The 20934-nt window shown below is 43.4% G+C and overlaps 1 protein-coding gene across 4 annotated transcripts in view; it reads right to left on the bottom strand.

The window, feature by feature from the left end:
* Window positions 1–5903, bottom strand: part of LOC308469092 (disks large homolog 2-like) — a 29393-nt gene extending 23490 nt beyond the window's left edge. The window contains exon 1 of one of the 4 annotated variants that reach the window (XM_081024412.1): window positions 5382–5903. In XM_081024412.1, the coding sequence (XP_080880538.1) occupies window positions 5382–5541 (160 nt within the window). In that variant the 5' untranslated portion in view covers window positions 5542–5903. Of the gene's footprint in view, window positions 1–2692; window positions 4061–5381 lie in introns of those variants that run through there. The other 3 variants (XM_081024413.1, XM_081024410.1, XM_081024411.1) reach the window with 3 other exon arrangements.
* Window positions 5904–20934: the final 15031 nt, after the last annotated feature.

Raw genomic sequence — 20934 nt, 5'->3', positions numbered from 1 at the left:
TGGATGTATAATTTTTGTGGTTCATGCTGTGGCCACAGACATGTGATCTGACGGTGAGTTTGGGGTAGCCCAATGCAAAAATCCTGAGGATCCATGTGGATCCATGCTTTGTACCCACGTTTTTGCACCACTGCGGCCCCAGGCAACAGTGGGTACGTGATTTTTTTGGTGCAAGCTGTAGCCATGGACATGCTATGTGATCTGATGGTGAATTTGGGGTGACCCAGTGCAAAAATCCTGAGGATCCATGTGGATCCGTGCTTTGTAACCAGGCTCTCTGTCCCTCTCTTCGCCCCACTAAGCGGCTCTTCTCCCGCTTTGCTGTTTCAAAGCGAGCAAAGCGAGCCACGGAGGAGGGAAGGAAGGGGAACCATGGATCCTCTGCTCACGACTGCAGCAGATCCCCCCGCTATCCGTAGGCATTCGCTCCATAACACGCACAGACATTTCCCCTTACTTTCTAGGAGGAAAAAAGTGAGTGTTATGGAGCAAAAAATACGGTAATTATAATTTAACAGTTTCCATGTTATTCTATCTTATTAAAGCAACTAGAAAAAAAATCTTATGACGGGAAGATCTCACACAGGTGAAGGGAAGCGGGGGGAGGAGGGGAGGGTTAGGTTGAATTTCGGAAATAAAATAATATATGGAACAGCAAAGGATATATTAGTTTCTTATAGAATAGTAATATATTGTAACCAGAATAGAAATTTAAAAGGGAAGTAAATGTATTGTTAGTATTCTCATTATTGTAATAGTTATTATTATTTCTTATTGGTGGAAGGCAATATTAATTTAGGCTTCTTCGTTTTGCTGTCTGTATAGTTTTCTTAAGACAATTAAAAAAAAAAAAGAACGAAGAAGGCCCCTGCCTGGTGTTAATATGTACTTTATTTAAATTTATTTTAAAATCACCATTCACACAATTGCTCACTGTGTGAGTGGTGTTCTCTCTAGTTTGGACCTGAGGTTGCATTTTTCTAGGATACCTACTCTTGAAACTATAATTTCCTCGATTGATGATGTTTAAGGGTGGGTGCTAGTCCTTAAGCAGTCAAAATGGTACCGCCTGCTCTCACCAGGGAGGTGTTTGCAGCCTCAGGCGATTGCCTAGGATTACAGATCGGATAGCCACCCCCAGCTCTCCTGGTTTCTTCCAATGAAAGCAAAGCATTACGGCTACGAACCGACAAAGCTAATAAAAAAAGGGGTGGGGATAAAGTGGAACATTCAGAAACAAACCTTTGCTGTGTTTTGAGATGCAATCTAGGAAGATTAAGCATGAAGTGCATTCTGGGTATTGGTATGAGTTCTACGTGGAGGCTGTCTAAAACTGTCTTCCCCAACGTGGTGTCTACTAGATACTGTTGGACTACAATGTCCATCATCCACAGCTAGCATGGCCAATGGTCAGGGATGATGGGAGTTGTAGTCCAACAATATCTGAACAGTGAGCAGGTAGGGAAAGACTGGTCTAAAGCAGTGGTTCTAAGTTCTGGGAAGCTTTTCCATATTGAGAAGACCTCTGAGCATCCGTCACAGAGGAACATTGTTTTGCAGGGGGCTCTGGAGCATGTTCTCAGTTCATCTGGCTGCTGCTCCGCTTTCTGGGCCTTCACCGTCATCACAGGATGACTGTATCACACAACAGGCCCCATACTCTCCCATGTGAGGTCCAAGCCAGAGCAGATCCATGGTTGGGGGGCGCTTGGCAACACTCCCATAGTGGCTCCCCCATCCTTCTCCACACACCCTCTGGATACCAGATGCTGGGAATCTCAAGTGAGGAGAATACTGCTGCACTCAGGTCCCCCATGTGGGCTTCACATGGGCTTCTGGTTGGCCACTGTGAGAACAGGATGTTGGACTAGATGGGCCTTTGACTTGGTCTAGTAGAGATGTTCTCCCCTGACACGAGTGGGTGAGCGATGGTGGTAAGGAGAAACTGTGGCCTCTGCTCACTTAGCTGCCCCTCTTCTCTCTCTAGACCAAGGAACCTGAAGCACTCCAGATGTTGTTGGATTTCAGCTCCAGTCAGCCTCAAAGACCATGGTCAATGGTCAGGGCTGATAGGAGCAACATCTGGAGGGCCACAGCACCCATCCTTGCACCAGGCAATGTTGTATGGAGGACAGGGTGACCCATATCTCCTATTTTCATGGGCCAGGCAGCTCTACTTGACCTTCCTGAGGAGCAGATGCATCAGCTGTTGTCAGGTGGCAGTGACCCTTGGGATCAACCCTGACCAATCATCTTGGAGACAGCTGTAGGAACCCGGGGGGAGGGGAGGGGTTAAAAACGACTGGTGTAAAACTCCCCAAAACCTGTCAGGAAAGGATCAATGGTGCATTATTTGTAAACCAAAAAAAGTGTTATTTATAGAATTAGACATACCTGTTTCATATGCTGTATGCTATTAATATTATCATGCAGAACGAAAACAAAACAAAACAAAACAATGGAAACTTATTTCACCCAGTGCATTCAAAGCTGGGGAACGAAATTAAAACAAAATAAAAATAAAATCTAATCTTGTGCATGCCAGGGGTGGGAGGTCCTTGGGGAAAGAACAAAAGCCAAACTAAAAAGGAAACCAAATTTATTTAAAAGAAAGAAAGAAAGAAAGAAAGAAAGAAAGAAAGAAAGAAAGAAAGAAAGACTGGGGTGACAGTGACCATTCCTGGGAACTTACTCAGAGTCTTTGTTCCATAACCGTCGTCACCTAATCCGGGGATGTCCTGCACGGGAGTTTCCCCAGAGAGAGCAATGAAAGAAAAGAACAGCCGCAGAAGAGGAAGGAAGAAGTCAGTGGCGTTGAAATGGATACTACCATGACTGACCATGCAGATCACACAGTCTGGATTCCTGCACTTTTGGGAAATGACTCCTGCCCTCAGATTCAAAGGGCCTGAGGAAGCCATATGGTAAGGCAATCTATTTCGGTGAAAGGAAGAAAGCGTATGGGTGCTTAAGGAAGCTGTAGGACAAGGGATGAGGAACCCACGACTCTCCAGGTGTTGCTGGAGCACAAGCCCTGTCATCCCTCACCACTGGCCATGCAGGCTGGAGTTGACAGGAGATGGAGTCTATTAACATCTGGAAAGCCATTGTATCCCCATCCCTGATGTAGAAAAGTAGCTCAGATTAAGATAATTTGGCTGGCAAACCAGGCAAGCAGTCAGCGAGTGATGCTGGAAGACCAGCACCATGGTCCTTGTGTTCTGGGCCACATGGCCTGACTTCAGGAGCACCAGTGGTTCTGGACAGCTCATTGGTTTTAAACTATGAGTTGCACATGTTGGAAACATATGAATTGGCCTACAGACTCAGTATGCAAGCCAGACGACGCAAATTCCTTTGCCGATTTGAAAAAAACAGAGTGTAAGATGGTTTGGCACATCATTCATAATTCTGACTTGGTTCACATGACACGACATGTCAAACGATGGTTTGGCAAGCCCATGCTCTTCCCCAGTTCTTTTTACTGCTGTGTTGTTCTGCGCCAAGTCCAAGTTTGTTCTAACTCAAGGTTTATTCTTGGCTACGGTTGGCAATTAGTGAGGATGGAGCAGCTTAACTAGGAGCCAAACCCTGGCTTAGCTCAGCGCAGTGTAGAAGCAAGGAGGATCTTGATGGAGCAAAGAAAGCTTGTGAGGTCTTGCTAAACCATAGTTTGGTTTACCGTGTCACGTGAACCAGCCCATTGTTGCAAATATTAGGAGACACAAAAAAGTAACTGCAGCAAATTTTCTTTAAAAATGCACAGATTTCACCTCTCCCAATCTAATTTAATCTAAGAATGGGATTTTAAAACTTGCTATCTTGTCCCAGCTTACCCTTCAGCATCAACATCTGGCTGCATTCATTTAAAATATAGAACTCCATTTGGCAAAACAACACTAAAATGTTTTAATTTGTACATAAGGATCCATTCAGGCGACCAAAAGTGGTTGAGGATCAAACTAGCCTTTAAAAAAAGAAAAGAAATAAAAGGTATTAAGAATTCCCCTCATTGTCATATTCAGTTTGGCACAGATTTCCTGATTTCTGCTGAATGATTTTAGAATCCTTAGTTATTGACTTGCACTTCTGATTTCCCACTTCTGCTTAATCATTCGAAGTGGCACTCATGGATCTCAATCACACGCCCATCTAGCTGGGTTTCCCCAGCCACTCTGGGCGCCTCCCAGTAGAATAGTAAAACCTTATTAAACACCACACATTAAAAACTTCCCTAAACAGATGTCTTCTAAAAGTCATATAGTTGTTTGTTTCCTTGACCTCTGATGGGAGGGCATTCCACAGGGCAGGTGCCACCACTGAGAAGGTCCTCTGCTTGGTTCCCTGTAACCTCACTTCTCGCAGGGAGGGAACCACTAGAAGGCCCTCGGAGGTGGACCTCAGTGTCTGGGCTGAACAATGGGGGTGGAGACGCTCCTTCAGGTCTACTGGGTCAAGGCTGTTTAGGGCTTTAAAGGTCTTTCAGGACTGGCGTTATGTGGTCTTGGTGGCCACTCCCAGTCACCAGTTTAGCTGCTACATTCTGGATTAATTGTAGTTTACAGGTCACCTTCAAAGGTAGCCCCACACAGAGCGCATTGCAGTAGTCTAAGACTCTTTCCCCTTAACCTGAAAAGCTGGGAAGCGACCTAGACTGTGTCACCACGATGTGCCTTCCAGTTCACACGCAGGTCAAACCACCACACATGCTCTTTGGAAAAGCAAAAAACAGACAATGGGATTTGTGTTCTGCAGCTTGCACACCGAGTACATGGGAGGTAAGGAGATTCCTTTATACTAGTTGAGAACACTGGTCCATCCAGCTCAGACTCACATTGGCAGTTACTCTACTGGGTTTCAGGCAGCGGTTTGCCTCACCTGTACCTGGAGATGCCAAGGACCAAACCTGGGACCTTCTGCACATGGAGAAGATGCATGAGATAAGGGCCTAAGCCCATTTCATTGTTTCTTATACGAGTCATTCGGAGTTTAAAACCAGTGAGCCGGCTAGAAACATAGGTGGTTCCAAGTCCACCAGAAGGAAGCAAAAAATCAAAAGCAATGTCTGAGCACTTGTTGCTTTCTCCTTAGCAAAAATTTGAAGCTAGGCAATTTAAGCAAGTGTGAATATGGCTGGAATGCAACCTTTAAATTAAGCAGCAGAGAAGAATTATCCAACCAGTGGTGGTAGCTTTGGATATTCCAAAGGAGAAAGGAATCCAGACTGCCATCTTGCATTGGTCACAGTAGTAATGCCTCCTCACCTGTCCTGACCCTGACGTTTGTTTGCCTAGGTGTGTCGGTGTGCTCAGACTGTAGGGTACCAGTGTCATGCGCATCTCCTGCACCGTGACATCGTCTCCTTTAAGCGTTTTACTTACGTTCTGGGTCACTCGTTTCCTGCTCACTCAGCTCCTTGTTCTTGTAGAATGGGAATTTTCGTGAAAAGATGAAGTTCTTTTTACGCCTGTCATTGAATGACTGTGAAGGAGAAAAGGCATGGGGGCAAAAACAAGGACGTCTAATTGTTGTCACACTCATGCTGACAAAACAACTAGTTTGTAAAAGTGGAAAAACAACTGCAGTGACTCTGCTCAATTTTCTTTTGGGGTAAAGCAAAACGGTTAAAAAAAACAAACCACCCTGAAGATTTGGTGCTTAAAGGGAAAAAAAAAAGATAAACGCAAAATTGGTTTGATTATTGATGGCTGGCTATTGATTATTTGATTATTAATTGGTTAAGTCTGCCTTATGAAGCAAACTTTGTGCTACAAATTAACGTTTGTTAAAATTTATGAACTGTTTGGGCAGTATACAAACACCCCCCCCCCCATATATATAGGCCCTGCAAATGGCAAGAACCATTTAAAACTAGGCATTTATCTTCCCTTTCTGAAATGATCCTTGCGCCTCATATTACAACAATATAATTATATTAAATAATATTACTCTATAGTATTTTTCAGTGCAGTTGTTTCATAGTACTACATTGTTGTTTTTGTAGTAGCAGTAGTTGTTACTAATAATAATATAAGTAAAAATCCGAAAAGAGAGTGGTTCCTTCGTAATGATAGTTTTTACTCATTTTCAAATTGATGAAACTAGCTATTAATTAATCAATCAGCTAAAAGTCACATGATTAACCAACTGCGGTTCCTTTAAACTGAGCAAGACTAAAATACTTATACAAATAAAAGAAAAAAAATATTCTGCATGATGTGCCCGTCCAATTTTCTCACTTGAACTGAAATAAAGGTTTGGCTTTCAATTTGGAATCCAATATGGTTAAGGACTGATAAGATAATGTATTGTCCATTCCTGAAGGTTGGACAAAGCTAGAAAAAGTACAAAGTGTCCAATTAGAGGACGACTCCAAATTTGTAAGTATTTGCTTGCGTCACAAAAGTTTCATGCCACTTTTACATTCCAAGCATATTTGAAATTTAGTAACGGGAAACAAAGGGTGGGGGAAAATAACATACATGGAAACCTATGAATGGCTTCTTAGCGCCACAGATATCTGGATTTGAAATAATGTGAGCCTCATGCAGAAATTAATATGCAAATCATGCAGACACAAAAGAAAAGCAGATGAAATATAAATATAAATGGTTCTGAAAGTAAACTGGTTGCAGGAGTAGGCAGAGCATGCAAACATCAGTTGAATGGTGGATAGAATCTAACGGAAACAAAAATGTGTGCCTCTTTTGCTTCTAGGTTATTTTTTTATCATAGTGATCATTTCTTTCAAATTAAACATCATAAGATGAGATATCTTTGTTAGGATACTGGATATATCTATATCTATATCATCTACATCTCTATTGATATCTGTCTCCAGCATATTGCAGACATCTTTCAACTATACAAAGACAGCAAGTCTAAAATTGGCAGCCTATATATCATTTCACTTGCGGAAACAAATAAAATGTTGAATCACTGTACGAGCATGCCATTATTTACTGAGACATTATATCACACTCATCATATCATTTCACATTTCAATTTGTACCTATGTTATCTGCACCCCTCAAGAACCCACAGACCAAACATGAAAAGGAATTATCTATAAGATATCTTAATTTTAGGACAGTGCAGAAAATGCCTGGTTTATCTATACCTCTTTGAGACCCCAGTAATTGCTGCATCCGGATTTTTAGTCTGTGGAAGTGTTCATGAACACACTTTTGCAAAATGGCAATAAGTCTGTGGTTCTGACACTCAGACTCTAAGCTAGCAACTATTGCTTCCTGTTTCTGAAACTGTAAAGATGGGTACTGTAACATGAAGCAGCCTCTGAATAGCTCTGCAAAAGCAGAATATGGTGGTCCGCTACCTGGAGAAAAATGAACATTGGGAGAAGACAGGACCAGTGCATTTTCACCTGTACAGGTGTGTGTGTGTTCATCAACTTATTTTGATTTTCCTCACATTATTAATGGTCTGTCAGTGGGCATCTGCTTACATGGGTAGGGTAGGTACTAGGTATATGGACTGTCCAATCTTACCACAATATACACTTCGTGAAAAAATGACATTGAAACCATAACTGTACCACTAAATTCCTGATCGGCCATTCCTCCTGACATGCACTAAATGTGTACTAAACATTCTGATCAAACTGTCCACACATTGTGCAGGACATCTGAAGAGAGGTGCCTTCAACCGACCCCATGTATTTTTATTTATATTTATTGTGAGTATATTATTATCTATCTAACAAATTCGGAAACAGTAGCATTGAAAAATATCCTGTTTATGTTTGGCCTCCATTGTGTATTGTCTTATTTACATATTATATTTATATTTAATACTGTTGTTGAATTATATTCCCAGGGAAACTTACTGTTTGTTTGTTTTCTGGACTTTCAGTGGGTCCTACTTTGAGTAGGAGTAGCATTGGATACAGCCCTTATTCCCGACTCCATGTATTTTGAGTAAGCATGGAGGAACAACTGAAGTTACCAGCCAGCTAATATGTGAACCAGCTCCACTACCTACTAAAAAAATCTCCATTCTGTGATATCAAGTCTCTGACGGCGCAGTTCATACAGGCACATCTCCACTGGCCAACACAGTTCTCAAGTGAAAACTATGTAGGTCTGAATGATCTGGAGAAACCGAGGCTTGCAGGTGTTATATGTTGATCACAGAACCCCATTCAGGAACGCTTTGGTTTTGCAAAAGCTGAAGCTCTACCTTGGTGATAGGTGGAAACAACTATATAAATAGGCTTGTTAAAAATAGCAGGGAAAAAAAAAAAAGTTCTCCTACTAGAATAACATCGCTTCATTTCTGCAAGTTCGTAACCATAGGTACTGACCTGCTGTGCTGAACAGAAGGGGTACATATTCAAGTCCTGATTGGGCGTTATGTCTGAACAGGAAATTTAAAGTCAGGTGGAATCCAGGTAGCATCCTGGCCCAGTCCTCAAGGTGCTGGCCCCAGGAAAGGTCTGAAGGGTGCTATCTAACCATCACAGTTAAACATGGAATCTGCTCCCACAAAAGTTATTGATGGCCACCAGCTTGGGTGGCTTGGAAAGGGGATTTGAAAATTCATGGAGGATAAGGATGTCATTGTACCACTACTGTCAGAGGAAGTGTGCCTCTGGTTATCAGTTACTGAAAAGCACAGTTGGGGTGAGTCCTGTTTGTGGGCTTCCTACAGGCATCTGGTTGGCATAAGACCAGAAGGAGAGACCGCTGGATCAGACCAATGTCCCCTCCACCCCAGCATCCTGTTCTCACAGTGTCCAACCAGGTGCCTGTGAAAAACCAGCAGGCAGGATTCGAGCACCAGAGCCCTCTCTCTTCCTGTGGTTTCCAGCAACTGCTGCCTCCAACTGTGGAAGCACAGCATAGCCCTCATTAGACATTTTTAATCATTAGAGGCTGCATGGACACTTATTAGGGATGATGTAACAGAGACATCACCTTGCCAACAAAGGTCCGTATAGTTAAAGCTATGATTTCCCCAGTAGTGATGTATGGAAGTGAGAGCTGGACCATCAAGAAGGCTGATCGCCAAAGAATTGATGTTTTTGAATTATGGAGCTGGAGGAGACTCTTGAGAACCCCATGGACTGCAAGAAGATCAAACCTATCCATTCTTCAGGAAATCACTGGAAGGACAGATCGTGAAGCTGAGGCTCCAATACTTTGGGCACCTCATGAGAAGAGAAGACTCCCTGGAAAAGACCCTGATGTTGGGAAAGATGGAGGGCACAAGGAGAAGGGGACAACAGAGGACGAGATGGTTGGACAGTGTTCTCGAAGCTACCAGCATGAGTTTGACCAAACTGCGGGAGGCAGTGGAAGACAGGAGTGTCTGGCGTGCTCTGGTCCATGGGGTCACGAAGAGTCGGAAATGACTAAATGACTAAACAGCAACAACAGCAGTGGAATTCCTGCACCAGGAAAGGGCTGGACTTGATGACTTTTGGGGTCCCTTGCAACTCTATGACTCCATGGTTTTACCCCACTTGTTGGCATAAAGGAATTTGTGGTACAAAAGACAACGTAAGTCCTTTCCCCTTACGTTCAGAAAACTCAGCTTTTCCAAAACTGCCTTGCCTTCTTTTATGTGACTGAAAATGTCGACTTCCTGAATCTAATAGCTTTTGTGTTGTGACAGACATTCAAACAGAAGCAGTGGCACCATCATCTTCATCATTATAATAGTCACCACGCAATATTTGTGTAGGACTCACAAGGTTCAAACCACTTTGCACATGCCTTATCTAGTTGTCATTCCAAGCTAAGTGCAATCCTATGCTCACTTATCTGGAAAGGAGCCTCACTGAAAACAGTAAGAATTACCTGTGAGTAGACTTACAGAGGCTGGGTCCTTGAAAAGACTGGGTATTACCTCTGAATAAACTGATGGGCCTTTTCAGAAGATGGTATTAATCTGCATCGAATACAATCTATCAAACTGATGCATTTCTGCTGAAGTAACGAATGAAGTGTGCATGTGCATATAGGTGGTTACAACACGGTTTTTAAAACTTTAAAAATGGGGTTATCTTAAACTCTGTTTGGAACTTGAGCAGGTTTCAAAAAGAAGTTAAATAAGGCTTTGTTGTTGGGCTATGCTGGACTCTTCTGTGATCATCCTGGGAGCTGTTCACATTTTGATTTTCTGAAGGAAGACCTGCTGTTTTAAATTTCCAGATTCTGTTTCTAGTCAATGGCTCAACCTTCTAAAAAATAAATAAAAATAATAATTCGCTGAGCCATCACAACAGGTCGTGCAAAAGGCATATCTGCAGATAGTGAGACTTATGAGTGAAACAGCAAGCTATAATTTTGAAAGAAAATACCTTCTGGAAGTGGGGGAAGGATGGCTGACCTGACACCAGCTTGTCCTTGACAATGCAGAGATTCCCAGCAACTTACTCCAATGTGTGGAACAAAAATGGTAGGAAGGGCTGCTGAGAGAAAAAATATCGCTAAACCCAAATGATGGAAACCATGGAGAGGGGGTGGAGGAAAATCCCAAGAGGTTTAAAATTTAGTGCCAGCGCCTCTGCCTGCTTCGCAGAAGCAACCCACACCTGACCCGCGTGCTGGAGCAGATTCCTACTTTGTTTGATGCCAGCCTCTGTGCTGCTTTAGATATTATGCATTCCGCTTGGAGTCTTACACGCTCTAATATTTGACACTTCCATTATTCTCTGCTAGCTAGCAAATGCTTCTTCTCCTATTTTAAAGCAGCAACTAAATTTAGAAGGCGGGGAACATTCTCTCACACAAACACACGTGACAAATACTCAAGGCTGTTGCAACAACCATGGCTGAAGCTTTAGGATTTGCAAGGGCTGGCGTGGGATCAGGCAGGCTGAGGGCATGTAGCAGGTTGCACGGGGTTGTGTAAAGTGCTGTGTGTGCCTTAAAATATGGGGTGTGTGTGTGTGTGTGTGTGTCCCAATCATTTGTAATCCTAAACACATTGAGGAGGAAGTAATCCCAATTAGACACCATAAGGGATGGACAGACTTGTCAATTTCAGTTTTCTTGGTTCCTCTCATTTTTCCAGTCCAGTGGGGTTCATTATTATTACTTTTTAAGCCTCATAAAAATCTGTTCACATTTTAGCACCAATTTCTTCCAATAAAACACATTTTTGCAGTTTTGCAGTTTTGACTAATAGTAAAAAAAATTGCTAGTAATTTCCCCTAATATGATATATATTTCTTATCTTCAATAATATATGCACTTCTGTGCACATTATTTGGCTGGGGAACAGCGTTTTAAAATTTGGAGTTCTGTTTCAGTTCAGACAGTGTTTCACAATGTGCAGATTTGGTAGGTTCACCTTTAAGCTTGAATTGGGTAGACTTTCTCACCCAATAGATAACACTGGCAAGCAGCTGTCAGAAGGTGGCCGAGAAGACTATATATAAGACTGCTTCCTATGTTCCAGTTTTTGGTTTGAGACCTGCACCACAAAATTCAGAGATGCACGAATTTCAAAGGATATCTCTGTTTTGCTTGACATATTGTTTCCGGAAGTGTGTGCCAAATTTCTCCTCCTTCCTTACACACTCTATCTTCTCTGAGTAGCAGCTGCAACCTACTTAGGAGAGCACCAACTCAGGCTGATCAGTCCTGGCCTGCACTGTTCCTTTGTACAGAATAGTACTGGTTTTTATTTTTATTTTTTGCTTCATGTTGCCTGCTGTTAGAGCATCCACATCCTATAGTTCTCATTGTACCATGGAGGCCACTTGCTGAAAACATCTGAGTGCAAAACATGTCAGGGTTTTCAATGGAATGAAAGGAACTGGCAAACAAGAGCTTTCCTGAACAGGGAAAACAGCAGTTTTAGGTTGAAAGAACAGCGTGAAATCGGGCTGGAGAGTACGTCTTTACAAAGTGAATAGTAATTCCTGCTCTGCAGGGAAACTTGGGAACAATTGTTCTACAATTGAGGAAAGGTTACAGCAGTTGGGGCTTTTTTAGTTTAGGAGACAGTTGAGTAAGAGGGGACATCATAGAACTCAGTAAGGTTACTCATAGTGTGGGGAATGACCCCACAAAGAGAATTTCCCCCAGCAAGAATATCATTGGCCCAAAAATGGAAGCAAGAAGAGTTACCGTCGATTGAAGAATGGAGGATGAAGTTAATGGACTATGCAGAATTAGATAAACTAACAGGAAGGATTCGAAACCGGTGAGACCAGAAATTCACGGAAGACTGGAGTAAATTTACGGACTATTTGAAAAGTAATTGTGAAGAACAGATGACGTTTGTAGGGTTGCAAGAAGTTTTGTGAGGAGTATTATTAGAAGTATTGTAAAAATGGACAAGGGGGAGGATGATTTGTTAAGAGACGTAAAGGCAATATAAAGTTAAGAAATGCATAAGAAGTGGTTAAAATGGTGGATCATCAGAAGTGCTGATGGAAGTCCAAAAAGTGATAAGTTTTGTGGTACATTTTATAATTTATATGTTAAAATTAATTAAAAAATATTATAAAAAAGAGAATTTCCCCCATCTCTCTCATAATACGAGAACCACTGGACCACCCAATGTTGATTTACGCAATTCAGGATGGACCAGAGGAGCCAATTCTTTGCACTGCGAATCATTGAACTGTGGGATTCACTTTCGAGAGATGTGGTGATGGCTGCCAAGTCGGATGGCTTCAAAAGGAGATCAGGTAGAATTCAGGGAGGAATATGCTGATGGGGGCTGCTACTCATGATGGCCGCATCCTGCCTGCAAGATCACAGGCATCGTGCCTCAGAACACCAGTTTCTGGGGGAAAGGAGTGGGAGAGGGCCAATGTGCTCTTCTTTGGCTTGTGGGCTTCCCAGTGGCATCTAGCTGGCTACTGTGGAAAGCTTAAAGATTGATGGCCCAGGTATGGGGAAGTGTTATCAACCCAAGGGCCACATTTCCTTCTGGGCAGCTTAAAGAGGGCCACATACCAGCATTGGGTAGAGCAACAAATATGAATGGAAACTTTGCCCAGTGGGCTAGTTTTGAGGTACCTTCACACTGCCCTATCTATCCTCCATTCAGGTTCAGAAAGAGAAGGCCATGGGGTCTGAGGTTCCCCAATCCTGCCTTAGTACTTCATTTGCAAGGTGTTTGCGTAGGGCTCTCTTCAGGTGTTTATTTTATTAAAACATCTACATTCCACACCATTCCAGTATAAACACCACCCAGGAGGACTTACAACAGAAAAGATCTCAAAAAACCTCCCAGGTGCTAAAAGTGGCCTCTTGATGGTCCCACCACCCTCAGAAGCTTGGGTGGTGGTGGTGAGATGAGAGAGGGCCTTCTCTGTGGTAGCCCCCCAAGTCGTTCAGCTCTCTCCCCACAGAGGTTCATCTGTCAACTTCAGCTTCTGGATAATGCTGAAGATGCACCTTTCCCTCTTGGCTTTTGACACTTGAGATGCCTATTTTTGTCCCAACTTATTTTTGTAATTCAAAGTTGTTTTAAACTGCTTTTAAAAAACATGTGTTGTAATTTTTGCAACCCACCCTGGAACCTGAAGGTGCGGGGAGGGTGGGGGTGGGTAATAAATCATCATAATAATCATGGCAATATAATATTAAAACAATTCCAAGCAGACCACTGATCTAGCAGGACACTTTTAGCTTGATTGAAGCTTTAAAAACTACTTCAAAATGAGCACACCAGGCACTCCTGTCTTCCACTGCCTCCTGCAGTTTGGTCAAACTCATGTTGGTAGCTTCGAGAGCACTGTCCCACCATCTCGTCCTCTGTCGTCCCCTTCTCCTTGTGCCCTCCATCTTTCCCAACATCAGGGTCTTTTCCAGGGAGTCTTCTCTTCTCATGAGGTGGCCAAAGTATTGGAGCCTCAGCTTCAGGATCTGTCCTTCCAGTGAGCACTCAGGGTTGATTTCCTTAAGAATGGAGATGTTTGATCTTCTTGCAGTCCATTGGACTCTCAAGAGTCTCCTCCAGTCTTCTTTATGGTCCAGCTCTCACTTCCATACATCACTACTAAAACCATAGAATGTGTGTGTGTGTATATATATATATATACACACACACACACACACACACACACACATATATATAGTATATAGTGCACAAATAGACAGCACGGTCCCCTTATCTGAGCTAGGATCCAATAGTGTGTGTGTGTATCTATTGATCTATTTGCTCCACACTGTAGGCCTGATTTAATGGGATCTTTGACCTGCAATAAAAGGCATGGGGAACCTGTTCAGATATTACTGGACTACATCTCCCACCAACCCTGACCATTGGCTATGCTTGCTGGGATGATGAGAGCTGGAGTCATACAATACCTGGAGTACTGTAGGGTCTCAGCCCCAGTTCTGATGTATTTCAGAACTGCTACAAATCTCTCCCCCCACTGATGCAATACAAGTCTCTTGTCATTTCCTCACATCATTCTTCCACAGTGCTTTCGTATATTTCCCCGCTGTCTGCCACCCTACAGATGTCACGCTTCCTTCAAAATACAGCCTCCCCTGGAAGCTGAAAGGGCACACGACATCAATCAAGCCCGGATTGCTCACTGCTGAAGGGTGTTCTTGAATGATGAACAGAACCTAGCAATTGCTAACATCACCTTTCAAGTCCTCCCTTTGACTTAAAGGGCAAAATGCTGATGGATTAATCTTTCCCCTCGCCTTCAGATGATGCTAAACTCATTGCACCGCTGGTAAAGGTAAGACAAAAGGAAGTGAGAATACTAGAGCAATGACTAAATCATTTTCTTTGGCTAGGAACTATTCCTGGATAGGGATAGGCTTGCCACTGCAACTCATGCATTGGTAAGCCCAAGACTGCACTACTGCAGTGTGTTCTACGTGGGGCTGCCCTTAAGGCTGGTCCAGAAGATGCAGCCAGTATAAAATGCAACTCTTAATTACACAGCTCTTAAAGTTGTTGCACTGGATGCCAGTAAGGTACCAAATTTAGTATCAGTAAGGTGCCAGATTTAAGGTTTTGGTTCAAATCTATGAAACCCTTAACAACTTGGGACTAGGTTACCTGAAGGAGGAAAGCACTTTCCCCCTTACTGCCCTACGTGGTCTCTATGATTTCACGATGATGCTCTTCTTGGGGGTGTTGCCACCTATGGAGGCTCATTTAGCAGCAGCTAGCAGGGAGAGCCTTTTCTGTGGTGGCACCATTCTCCATGGAATCACTTCTCCTCTGAGCCTAGGGAGGCAGCAACATGTTGCTGCTCACAAAAGGTGCTCAGAATGAACAAACTGGGGTTAACCAATTCACTGAATTAATGCAAAAGTATCTGAATTACACCTGAAAGTTGCTCCTGTAATTGCTGGGTGGAATGTTGGGCAATTTTAAATGCAATTCAATTTTAATTTTAGTTCAATTATGTATAGGGGTTTCATTGCACTTCACTCTGTGTTTGATTGTTGGCATTGCATTGTTGTTTAAGCCTAAATATCACAATTGCTGGAACGAACAAATAAAGCAATTGTTCACATTACACCGTATATGTGTTTTTATGTTTTCTCAGTCTTAAGCATATTTTATGCTTTAGCAGAGTAGCTTGTATAATTCTGAACCGCCCCCCCCCCCGAAGAAAGCAATGACTTTGTGAATGAAATGCAACTTTGAAACGGCATGGAAGTAGTTCCTTGGAGGGGGTGAACTTGAACCTGAAATGCTTATTAAAAATGTATTTACACTCCCAGGCATTTGTCGACACTTAAATCCCATGGGCTGGTTGTGATGTGTGTGTGTGTGTGTGTGTGTGTGTGTGTGTATGTCATTAACTGCATTTTATTTGTATTGCAGTTTTAATGCTTGATTACTGCATTTCAAAATTTGTTGTACATTGCCCTGAAACTCCATGTGAATGGCAGCACAAAAGTTTTAATAAGTGAAACAATCCTTTTAGGATCATGTACATTTTCAGAAATGGAAAAAACTTGTGCTTTTCATTCTAGTAGGTTGGTTCGCTGAGTGTGGCAGGATGTGCAGTTGGAATTACAGATGCAGACTGTTGCTAGGGCTGGCAAAGGATGGAAATAATGAAATCGGCTCAAAACGAAGGTTTGTGATGCAAGTTTGGAGCACAAAGACAAGCCGAGGTGGTTAAAAAGGACAAGACGGGAGGGAGAGGAGAGCGTGCAAGGTTCAAAGGGCAGGTTGCTGGGAGATTGAGAACCGTGCCTGATCTCACAAAGCTGGAAAGGGCAGCCCAAAATGACCAAGTGGTTGGAGAAACTCCTCTCTGCTGGAAAGCTCACAAGCGCTGGTGGCTTGTTAGTTTAGAGAGAAGGCAAGGAAGAGGAAGCAGGATACAAGGTGTATATAAAATGAAGTGGCTGGAAAAGAGTTTTGCTCCTTCTCAAACTGCTAGGAGCCGGGGTTATCCAGCGAAGCTGAAGTTGTGCGAGATTCGGGGCAGACAAAAGGACGTGCTCCTTCACCGTTAAATTGCAGCATTTGCTACCACAGAAGGGAGTGATGGCTGCTAGCTGTTGTTGTTGTTGTTTAGTCATTTAGTTGTGTCCAACTCTTCGTGACCTCATGGACCAGAGCACGCCAGGGCCGCCTGTCTTCCACTGCCTCCCGCAGTTTGGTAAAACACATGCTGGTAGGTTCGAGAACACTGTCCAACCATCTCGTCCTCTGTCGTCCCCTTCTCCTTGTGCCCTCCATCTTTCCCAGCATCAGGGTCTTTTCCAGGGAGTCTTCTCTTCTCATGAGGTGGCCAAAGGATTGGAGTCTCAGCTTCAGGATCTGTCTTTCCAGTAAGCACTCAGGGCTGATTTCCTTAAGAATGGATAGGTTTGATCTTCCATGGGACTCTCGAGAGTCTCCTGCAGCACCAGAATTCAAAAGCATCAATTCTTTGGTGATCAGCCTTCTTTATGGTCCAGCTCTCACTTCCATACATCACTACTGGGAAAACCATAGCTTTTACTATACGGACCTTTGTTGGCAAGGTGATGTCTCTGCTAGGATGGGTCAAATTCATGGAGGACAAAGCTACTCGTTGCAATGGCTACATTCTACATTGGTTACACGGTCAGAGGTATTGTGCCTCTGAATACCACTTGCTGTTGTTCTCAGGTCCTGCGTTTTTGCTTCCTACAGGCATCTGGTTAGTCCCAAGATGCTCGATTTGATGGGCTTTCAACCTGATCTAGCATGGCTCCTTTTAAGTCCTTGTGAGCAAAATATGCCAGACAGCATCCATTTCCAATGAAGTCCCCCTCCACTTTTAAAATAATTTTTATTTCCACATCTGTACAAGGGTCATATTACCCTGGAGACACTACCTATTTGTTTGGATATTGAAATCTTGCGCTCCAATAATGAGGAAAGTGGAAATTGAAATGATCAGACAAGTGTGGTGCTATTAAATACGCTGAATTAAAAGGCTTAATAGGTAGCTTCAAAGTGATAATTTCAGGTTTCCTTTCCCGCTTGATGAAATTACACCTGCTATTTATACCACTGGCTCTCGGCTTTCTTGCTCCTTCCTTAAAAAAAAATAAAAATCATCATCTAGGGGCCAGAATATCTAATTGGATTGATATTATTATCTGTGCTTTCAAGTCACCTGGGAGCGGGGTAATCTTTTCTCACAGCATCCAGCATTTAAACATTTCTTGAACGTTTTGAACATGCCTAAATTGGGAAGGATGGGAAGAGTGTGCATAAGAAAGAGAACATCTTTTTTAAAAAGTGGTGAAGAGGACAAAAGGAATGAACAATGAAATTTTCTGAAGGCAGAACTACAGATCCCTCCCTCCTTCTCTCGTTTTGCATTTCATTAGCAGGGCTTAACAAGTGGGGCCTGTAACGAAGTGTTGTGGCGTGTAAGACTCTCGTTCGGGATTACAGCCAGCCGTGCCATTTCCCAGAATCCTCTATTCTTCCCCACCTGCTCAGTTTTCCCCATTTTATGCCTAGTGAGCATGTTGTTTCCATCCAGCTGTTGGGGGAGTTGGTGTGCTTTCAGAATCCTGCCTGATCAGGAACTCCTCTGAGAAAAAGGCAAGGAGCGCTGCCAAGCAGGGGCGAATAACTTCTCCGGGGTGCCAAATGCCTCTCTGAACTCTTCTGAACTCCTTCCTGAGACCTGCTTAGAGTCAGCAAGTTTGTGGCCTCATGTACCTTCAGATCATAGTAAAGGTAAAGGGACCCCTGACCATTAGGTCCAGTCGTGACCAACCCTGGGGTTGCGACGCTCATCTCACTTTATTGGCTGAGGGAGCTGGCATACAGCTTCCGGGTCACGTGGCCAGCATGACTAAGCCGCTTCTGGAGAACCAGAGCAGCGCACGGAAATGCCATTTACCCTCCTGCTGGAGCGGTACCTATTTATCTACTTGCACTTTGACGTGCTTTCAAACTGCTAGGTTGGCAGGAGCAGGGACCGAGCAATGGGAGCTCACCCCATCGCGGGGATTCGAACCGCCGACTTTCTGATCGGCAAGTCCTAGGCTCTGTGGTTTAACCCACAGCGCCACCCGTGTCCCACCTTCAGATTATATCCTGGTCCAAAGCAACAAGTCTCTCTCCTTCCTCCTTGCATGACACTGTCCTTGCATGCCATGTTCTCAGTCTCTGGGAGCTAAGCCTTATGAGGAACGTTTGAGGGAGTTGGGTAGGTTCAGCCTTGGAGAAGACTGAGAAGTGATAAGAAAGTAATCTTCAAATATCTGAAGAGCTGTCATATGGAGGAAGCTTGTTTTCTGCTGCTCCAGAGAGTAGGACCCAAACCAACGGATTCAAATTCCAGCTAAAAATTATGAAGAACTTTCTGACCACAAGAGCTGTTTGAAAGTGGAACAGGCTCCCTCAGAAGGTGGCAGGCTCTCCTTCAATAGAGGTTTTTAAGTCATCTGTCTGGGATTATTTAGCTGTGCTTCCTGCACTGCTGCAGGTTGGTCTAGATGTCCCTTGGGGTTGTGTCCAACTCTACAATTTTGTAATTCAACGATTTTAACACGTTACGTTCTGCACGTAGCCTGCAGATGCTCTTTTGCAATATGCAAACAGGTTGACTCGCCGATGAAGAGGCAATATGGGATTTGCAAAGGGTAAGGGCGACTCGGTTCCCCTGTGATGCTGTTTCCGAAATGTCACAACCAGTGATGAAATTAGCAGCAATAAGATTGATATTCCTCTAGTAACGAGGTGTAAGAAGAAGGATGCAGGAAATTAAAGGGTAATTAAATTCTCACCAGACTCTAGTTTGTGTGAGGCATCATTAGCAATTTGAACGATTTATTCCCTCTGGCTTTGACTATATACCAGAAACGGGAATTTAAGATGTCATTTGACTGAAGATTAGGTACCTGTTAAAGCCCAGAAAAAGGCCCGTGGGATTGGAACGATCATCTAGAGTATGGAATTTTGATGTTTAATGTCCTCTGTGCTATTTATCCCTTAACTGGGTTCCGTTATATAGGCTAAAGCAGGGATACCCAACTTTTACATTCCGAGGGACCAGCCACTGATGCAAGGGACCAAGATGAAGGTTGCCATATGAATGAGCACCACCATGTCAGGCCAACTTCTCCAACAGTGGGAGCCATCCAGCCATCTAAGGAACACTTAGCCACACATGCAACAGGGCAGGGGTGGCCCTCCTGATGTTGCAGGACTCCAGTTCCCATCATCCCTGACCATTGGCCACACTGGTTGGGGCTAAAGGCAGCTGTAGTCCAGCAGCATTTGAAGGGCTGCAGTCTCCCCATCTCTGCACTAGTAGATACTTACTTCATGAAAGAACGAACACAGGAGAGTCATTGATACACACAGAGAGATGGAGAGATGGAAAGAGACGGAGGGAGGGAGGAAAAAGAGAGAGAAGGCCTTCTCCTGGCCCAAGACACATACAAGACAAATACAAATAAATGTTACACCCACTACGTAGCTTCCTTTCAATAACAACTACAGGTAAACGAACAGTGTTGTTAGGCACCGAAGTCCATGAAAACACTATTTCCTAAGATATTAGCAGGTGACACAAATGTCAATCCTTCTTCTCTGCAGAATTGAAAATATGGTTTTCTAGGTCAGTGCTGGCCCTTTGACCAGGTTAGAATCTATAGGGAGAAGTGGATTTTATCATGCAAAGGGCATAAACCTCTTCAGAAATTAATTTGCTGTGAGTGCCCACTGTTACATTATTTGGTGATACATAACATTTAGATGCAAGAGGCCACTTTGTACAATGTCAGCCACAACAGTAACAGTATAACAACAACCCCCTGGTTTTATTTCCTATTTTATTATTTCAGTCTTGCATTTTTGTTTGAATAATCATTTTGTAAACTTTAAAATACCACCGCAAGATACTGCTATGTTCAATCCCTGGCTGACACAAACTTTAACTGGAAGGGGAGGGCAGGTTTGGATTCTGATTGTGGGATCTTCAAACTTGTGGACCAATGTTGGCTTGTTAGTGGGTCCAAGTTGTCTACATGGCCGTTTGTCCTCCCAAACCACATCCACCTGTCTACCACCTGAAGCCACTGGGTTCAAATAAGAAGTTCAAAGAGCAGCATGAACCAGAGGTTTAAAGAGCAGTGTGGGGCTCTTTGCAAAAGGGGTTTCAAACAGCCCTGTGCTGTGCTTCGAAGTCCCAACAGTTGAGGGCTTCAAAGTGCAGCATCAAGTGATGTCACTATGATGCCCTCCTGACAAATTTTGCCCTCCAGGGGGAGGTGATAAGGATCTGGTTTAACAGCATGCTTAAATAAGACCACAGTCCCCACTGAGCAGATAAGCAGCCAGCAGGTGCTGATAAAAAGGAGAAGGTTGCAAGTGCGACGATGCACCACATGTTCGCAGCCATCTCCACACAATGCACTCCAAGTGTCCCAGGGGACAATCAAACAGAGGATGTAATATGTGACATTGACTACAGTGACTCTGAAAAGTGCCGATACATTTGTAGAAATCAAATTGCTGTGGTTG

The sequence above is a fragment of the Podarcis pityusensis genome, assembly GCF_964106645.2.
Source record: "Podarcis pityusensis genome assembly, contig: HAP1_SCAFFOLD_70, whole genome shotgun sequence".
Lineage (NCBI taxonomy): Eukaryota > Metazoa > Chordata > Lepidosauria > Squamata > Lacertidae > Podarcis > Podarcis pityusensis.
The sequence above is the reverse complement of the archived record's forward strand: the minus strand, read 5'-3'. Positions and strand labels throughout refer to the sequence as shown.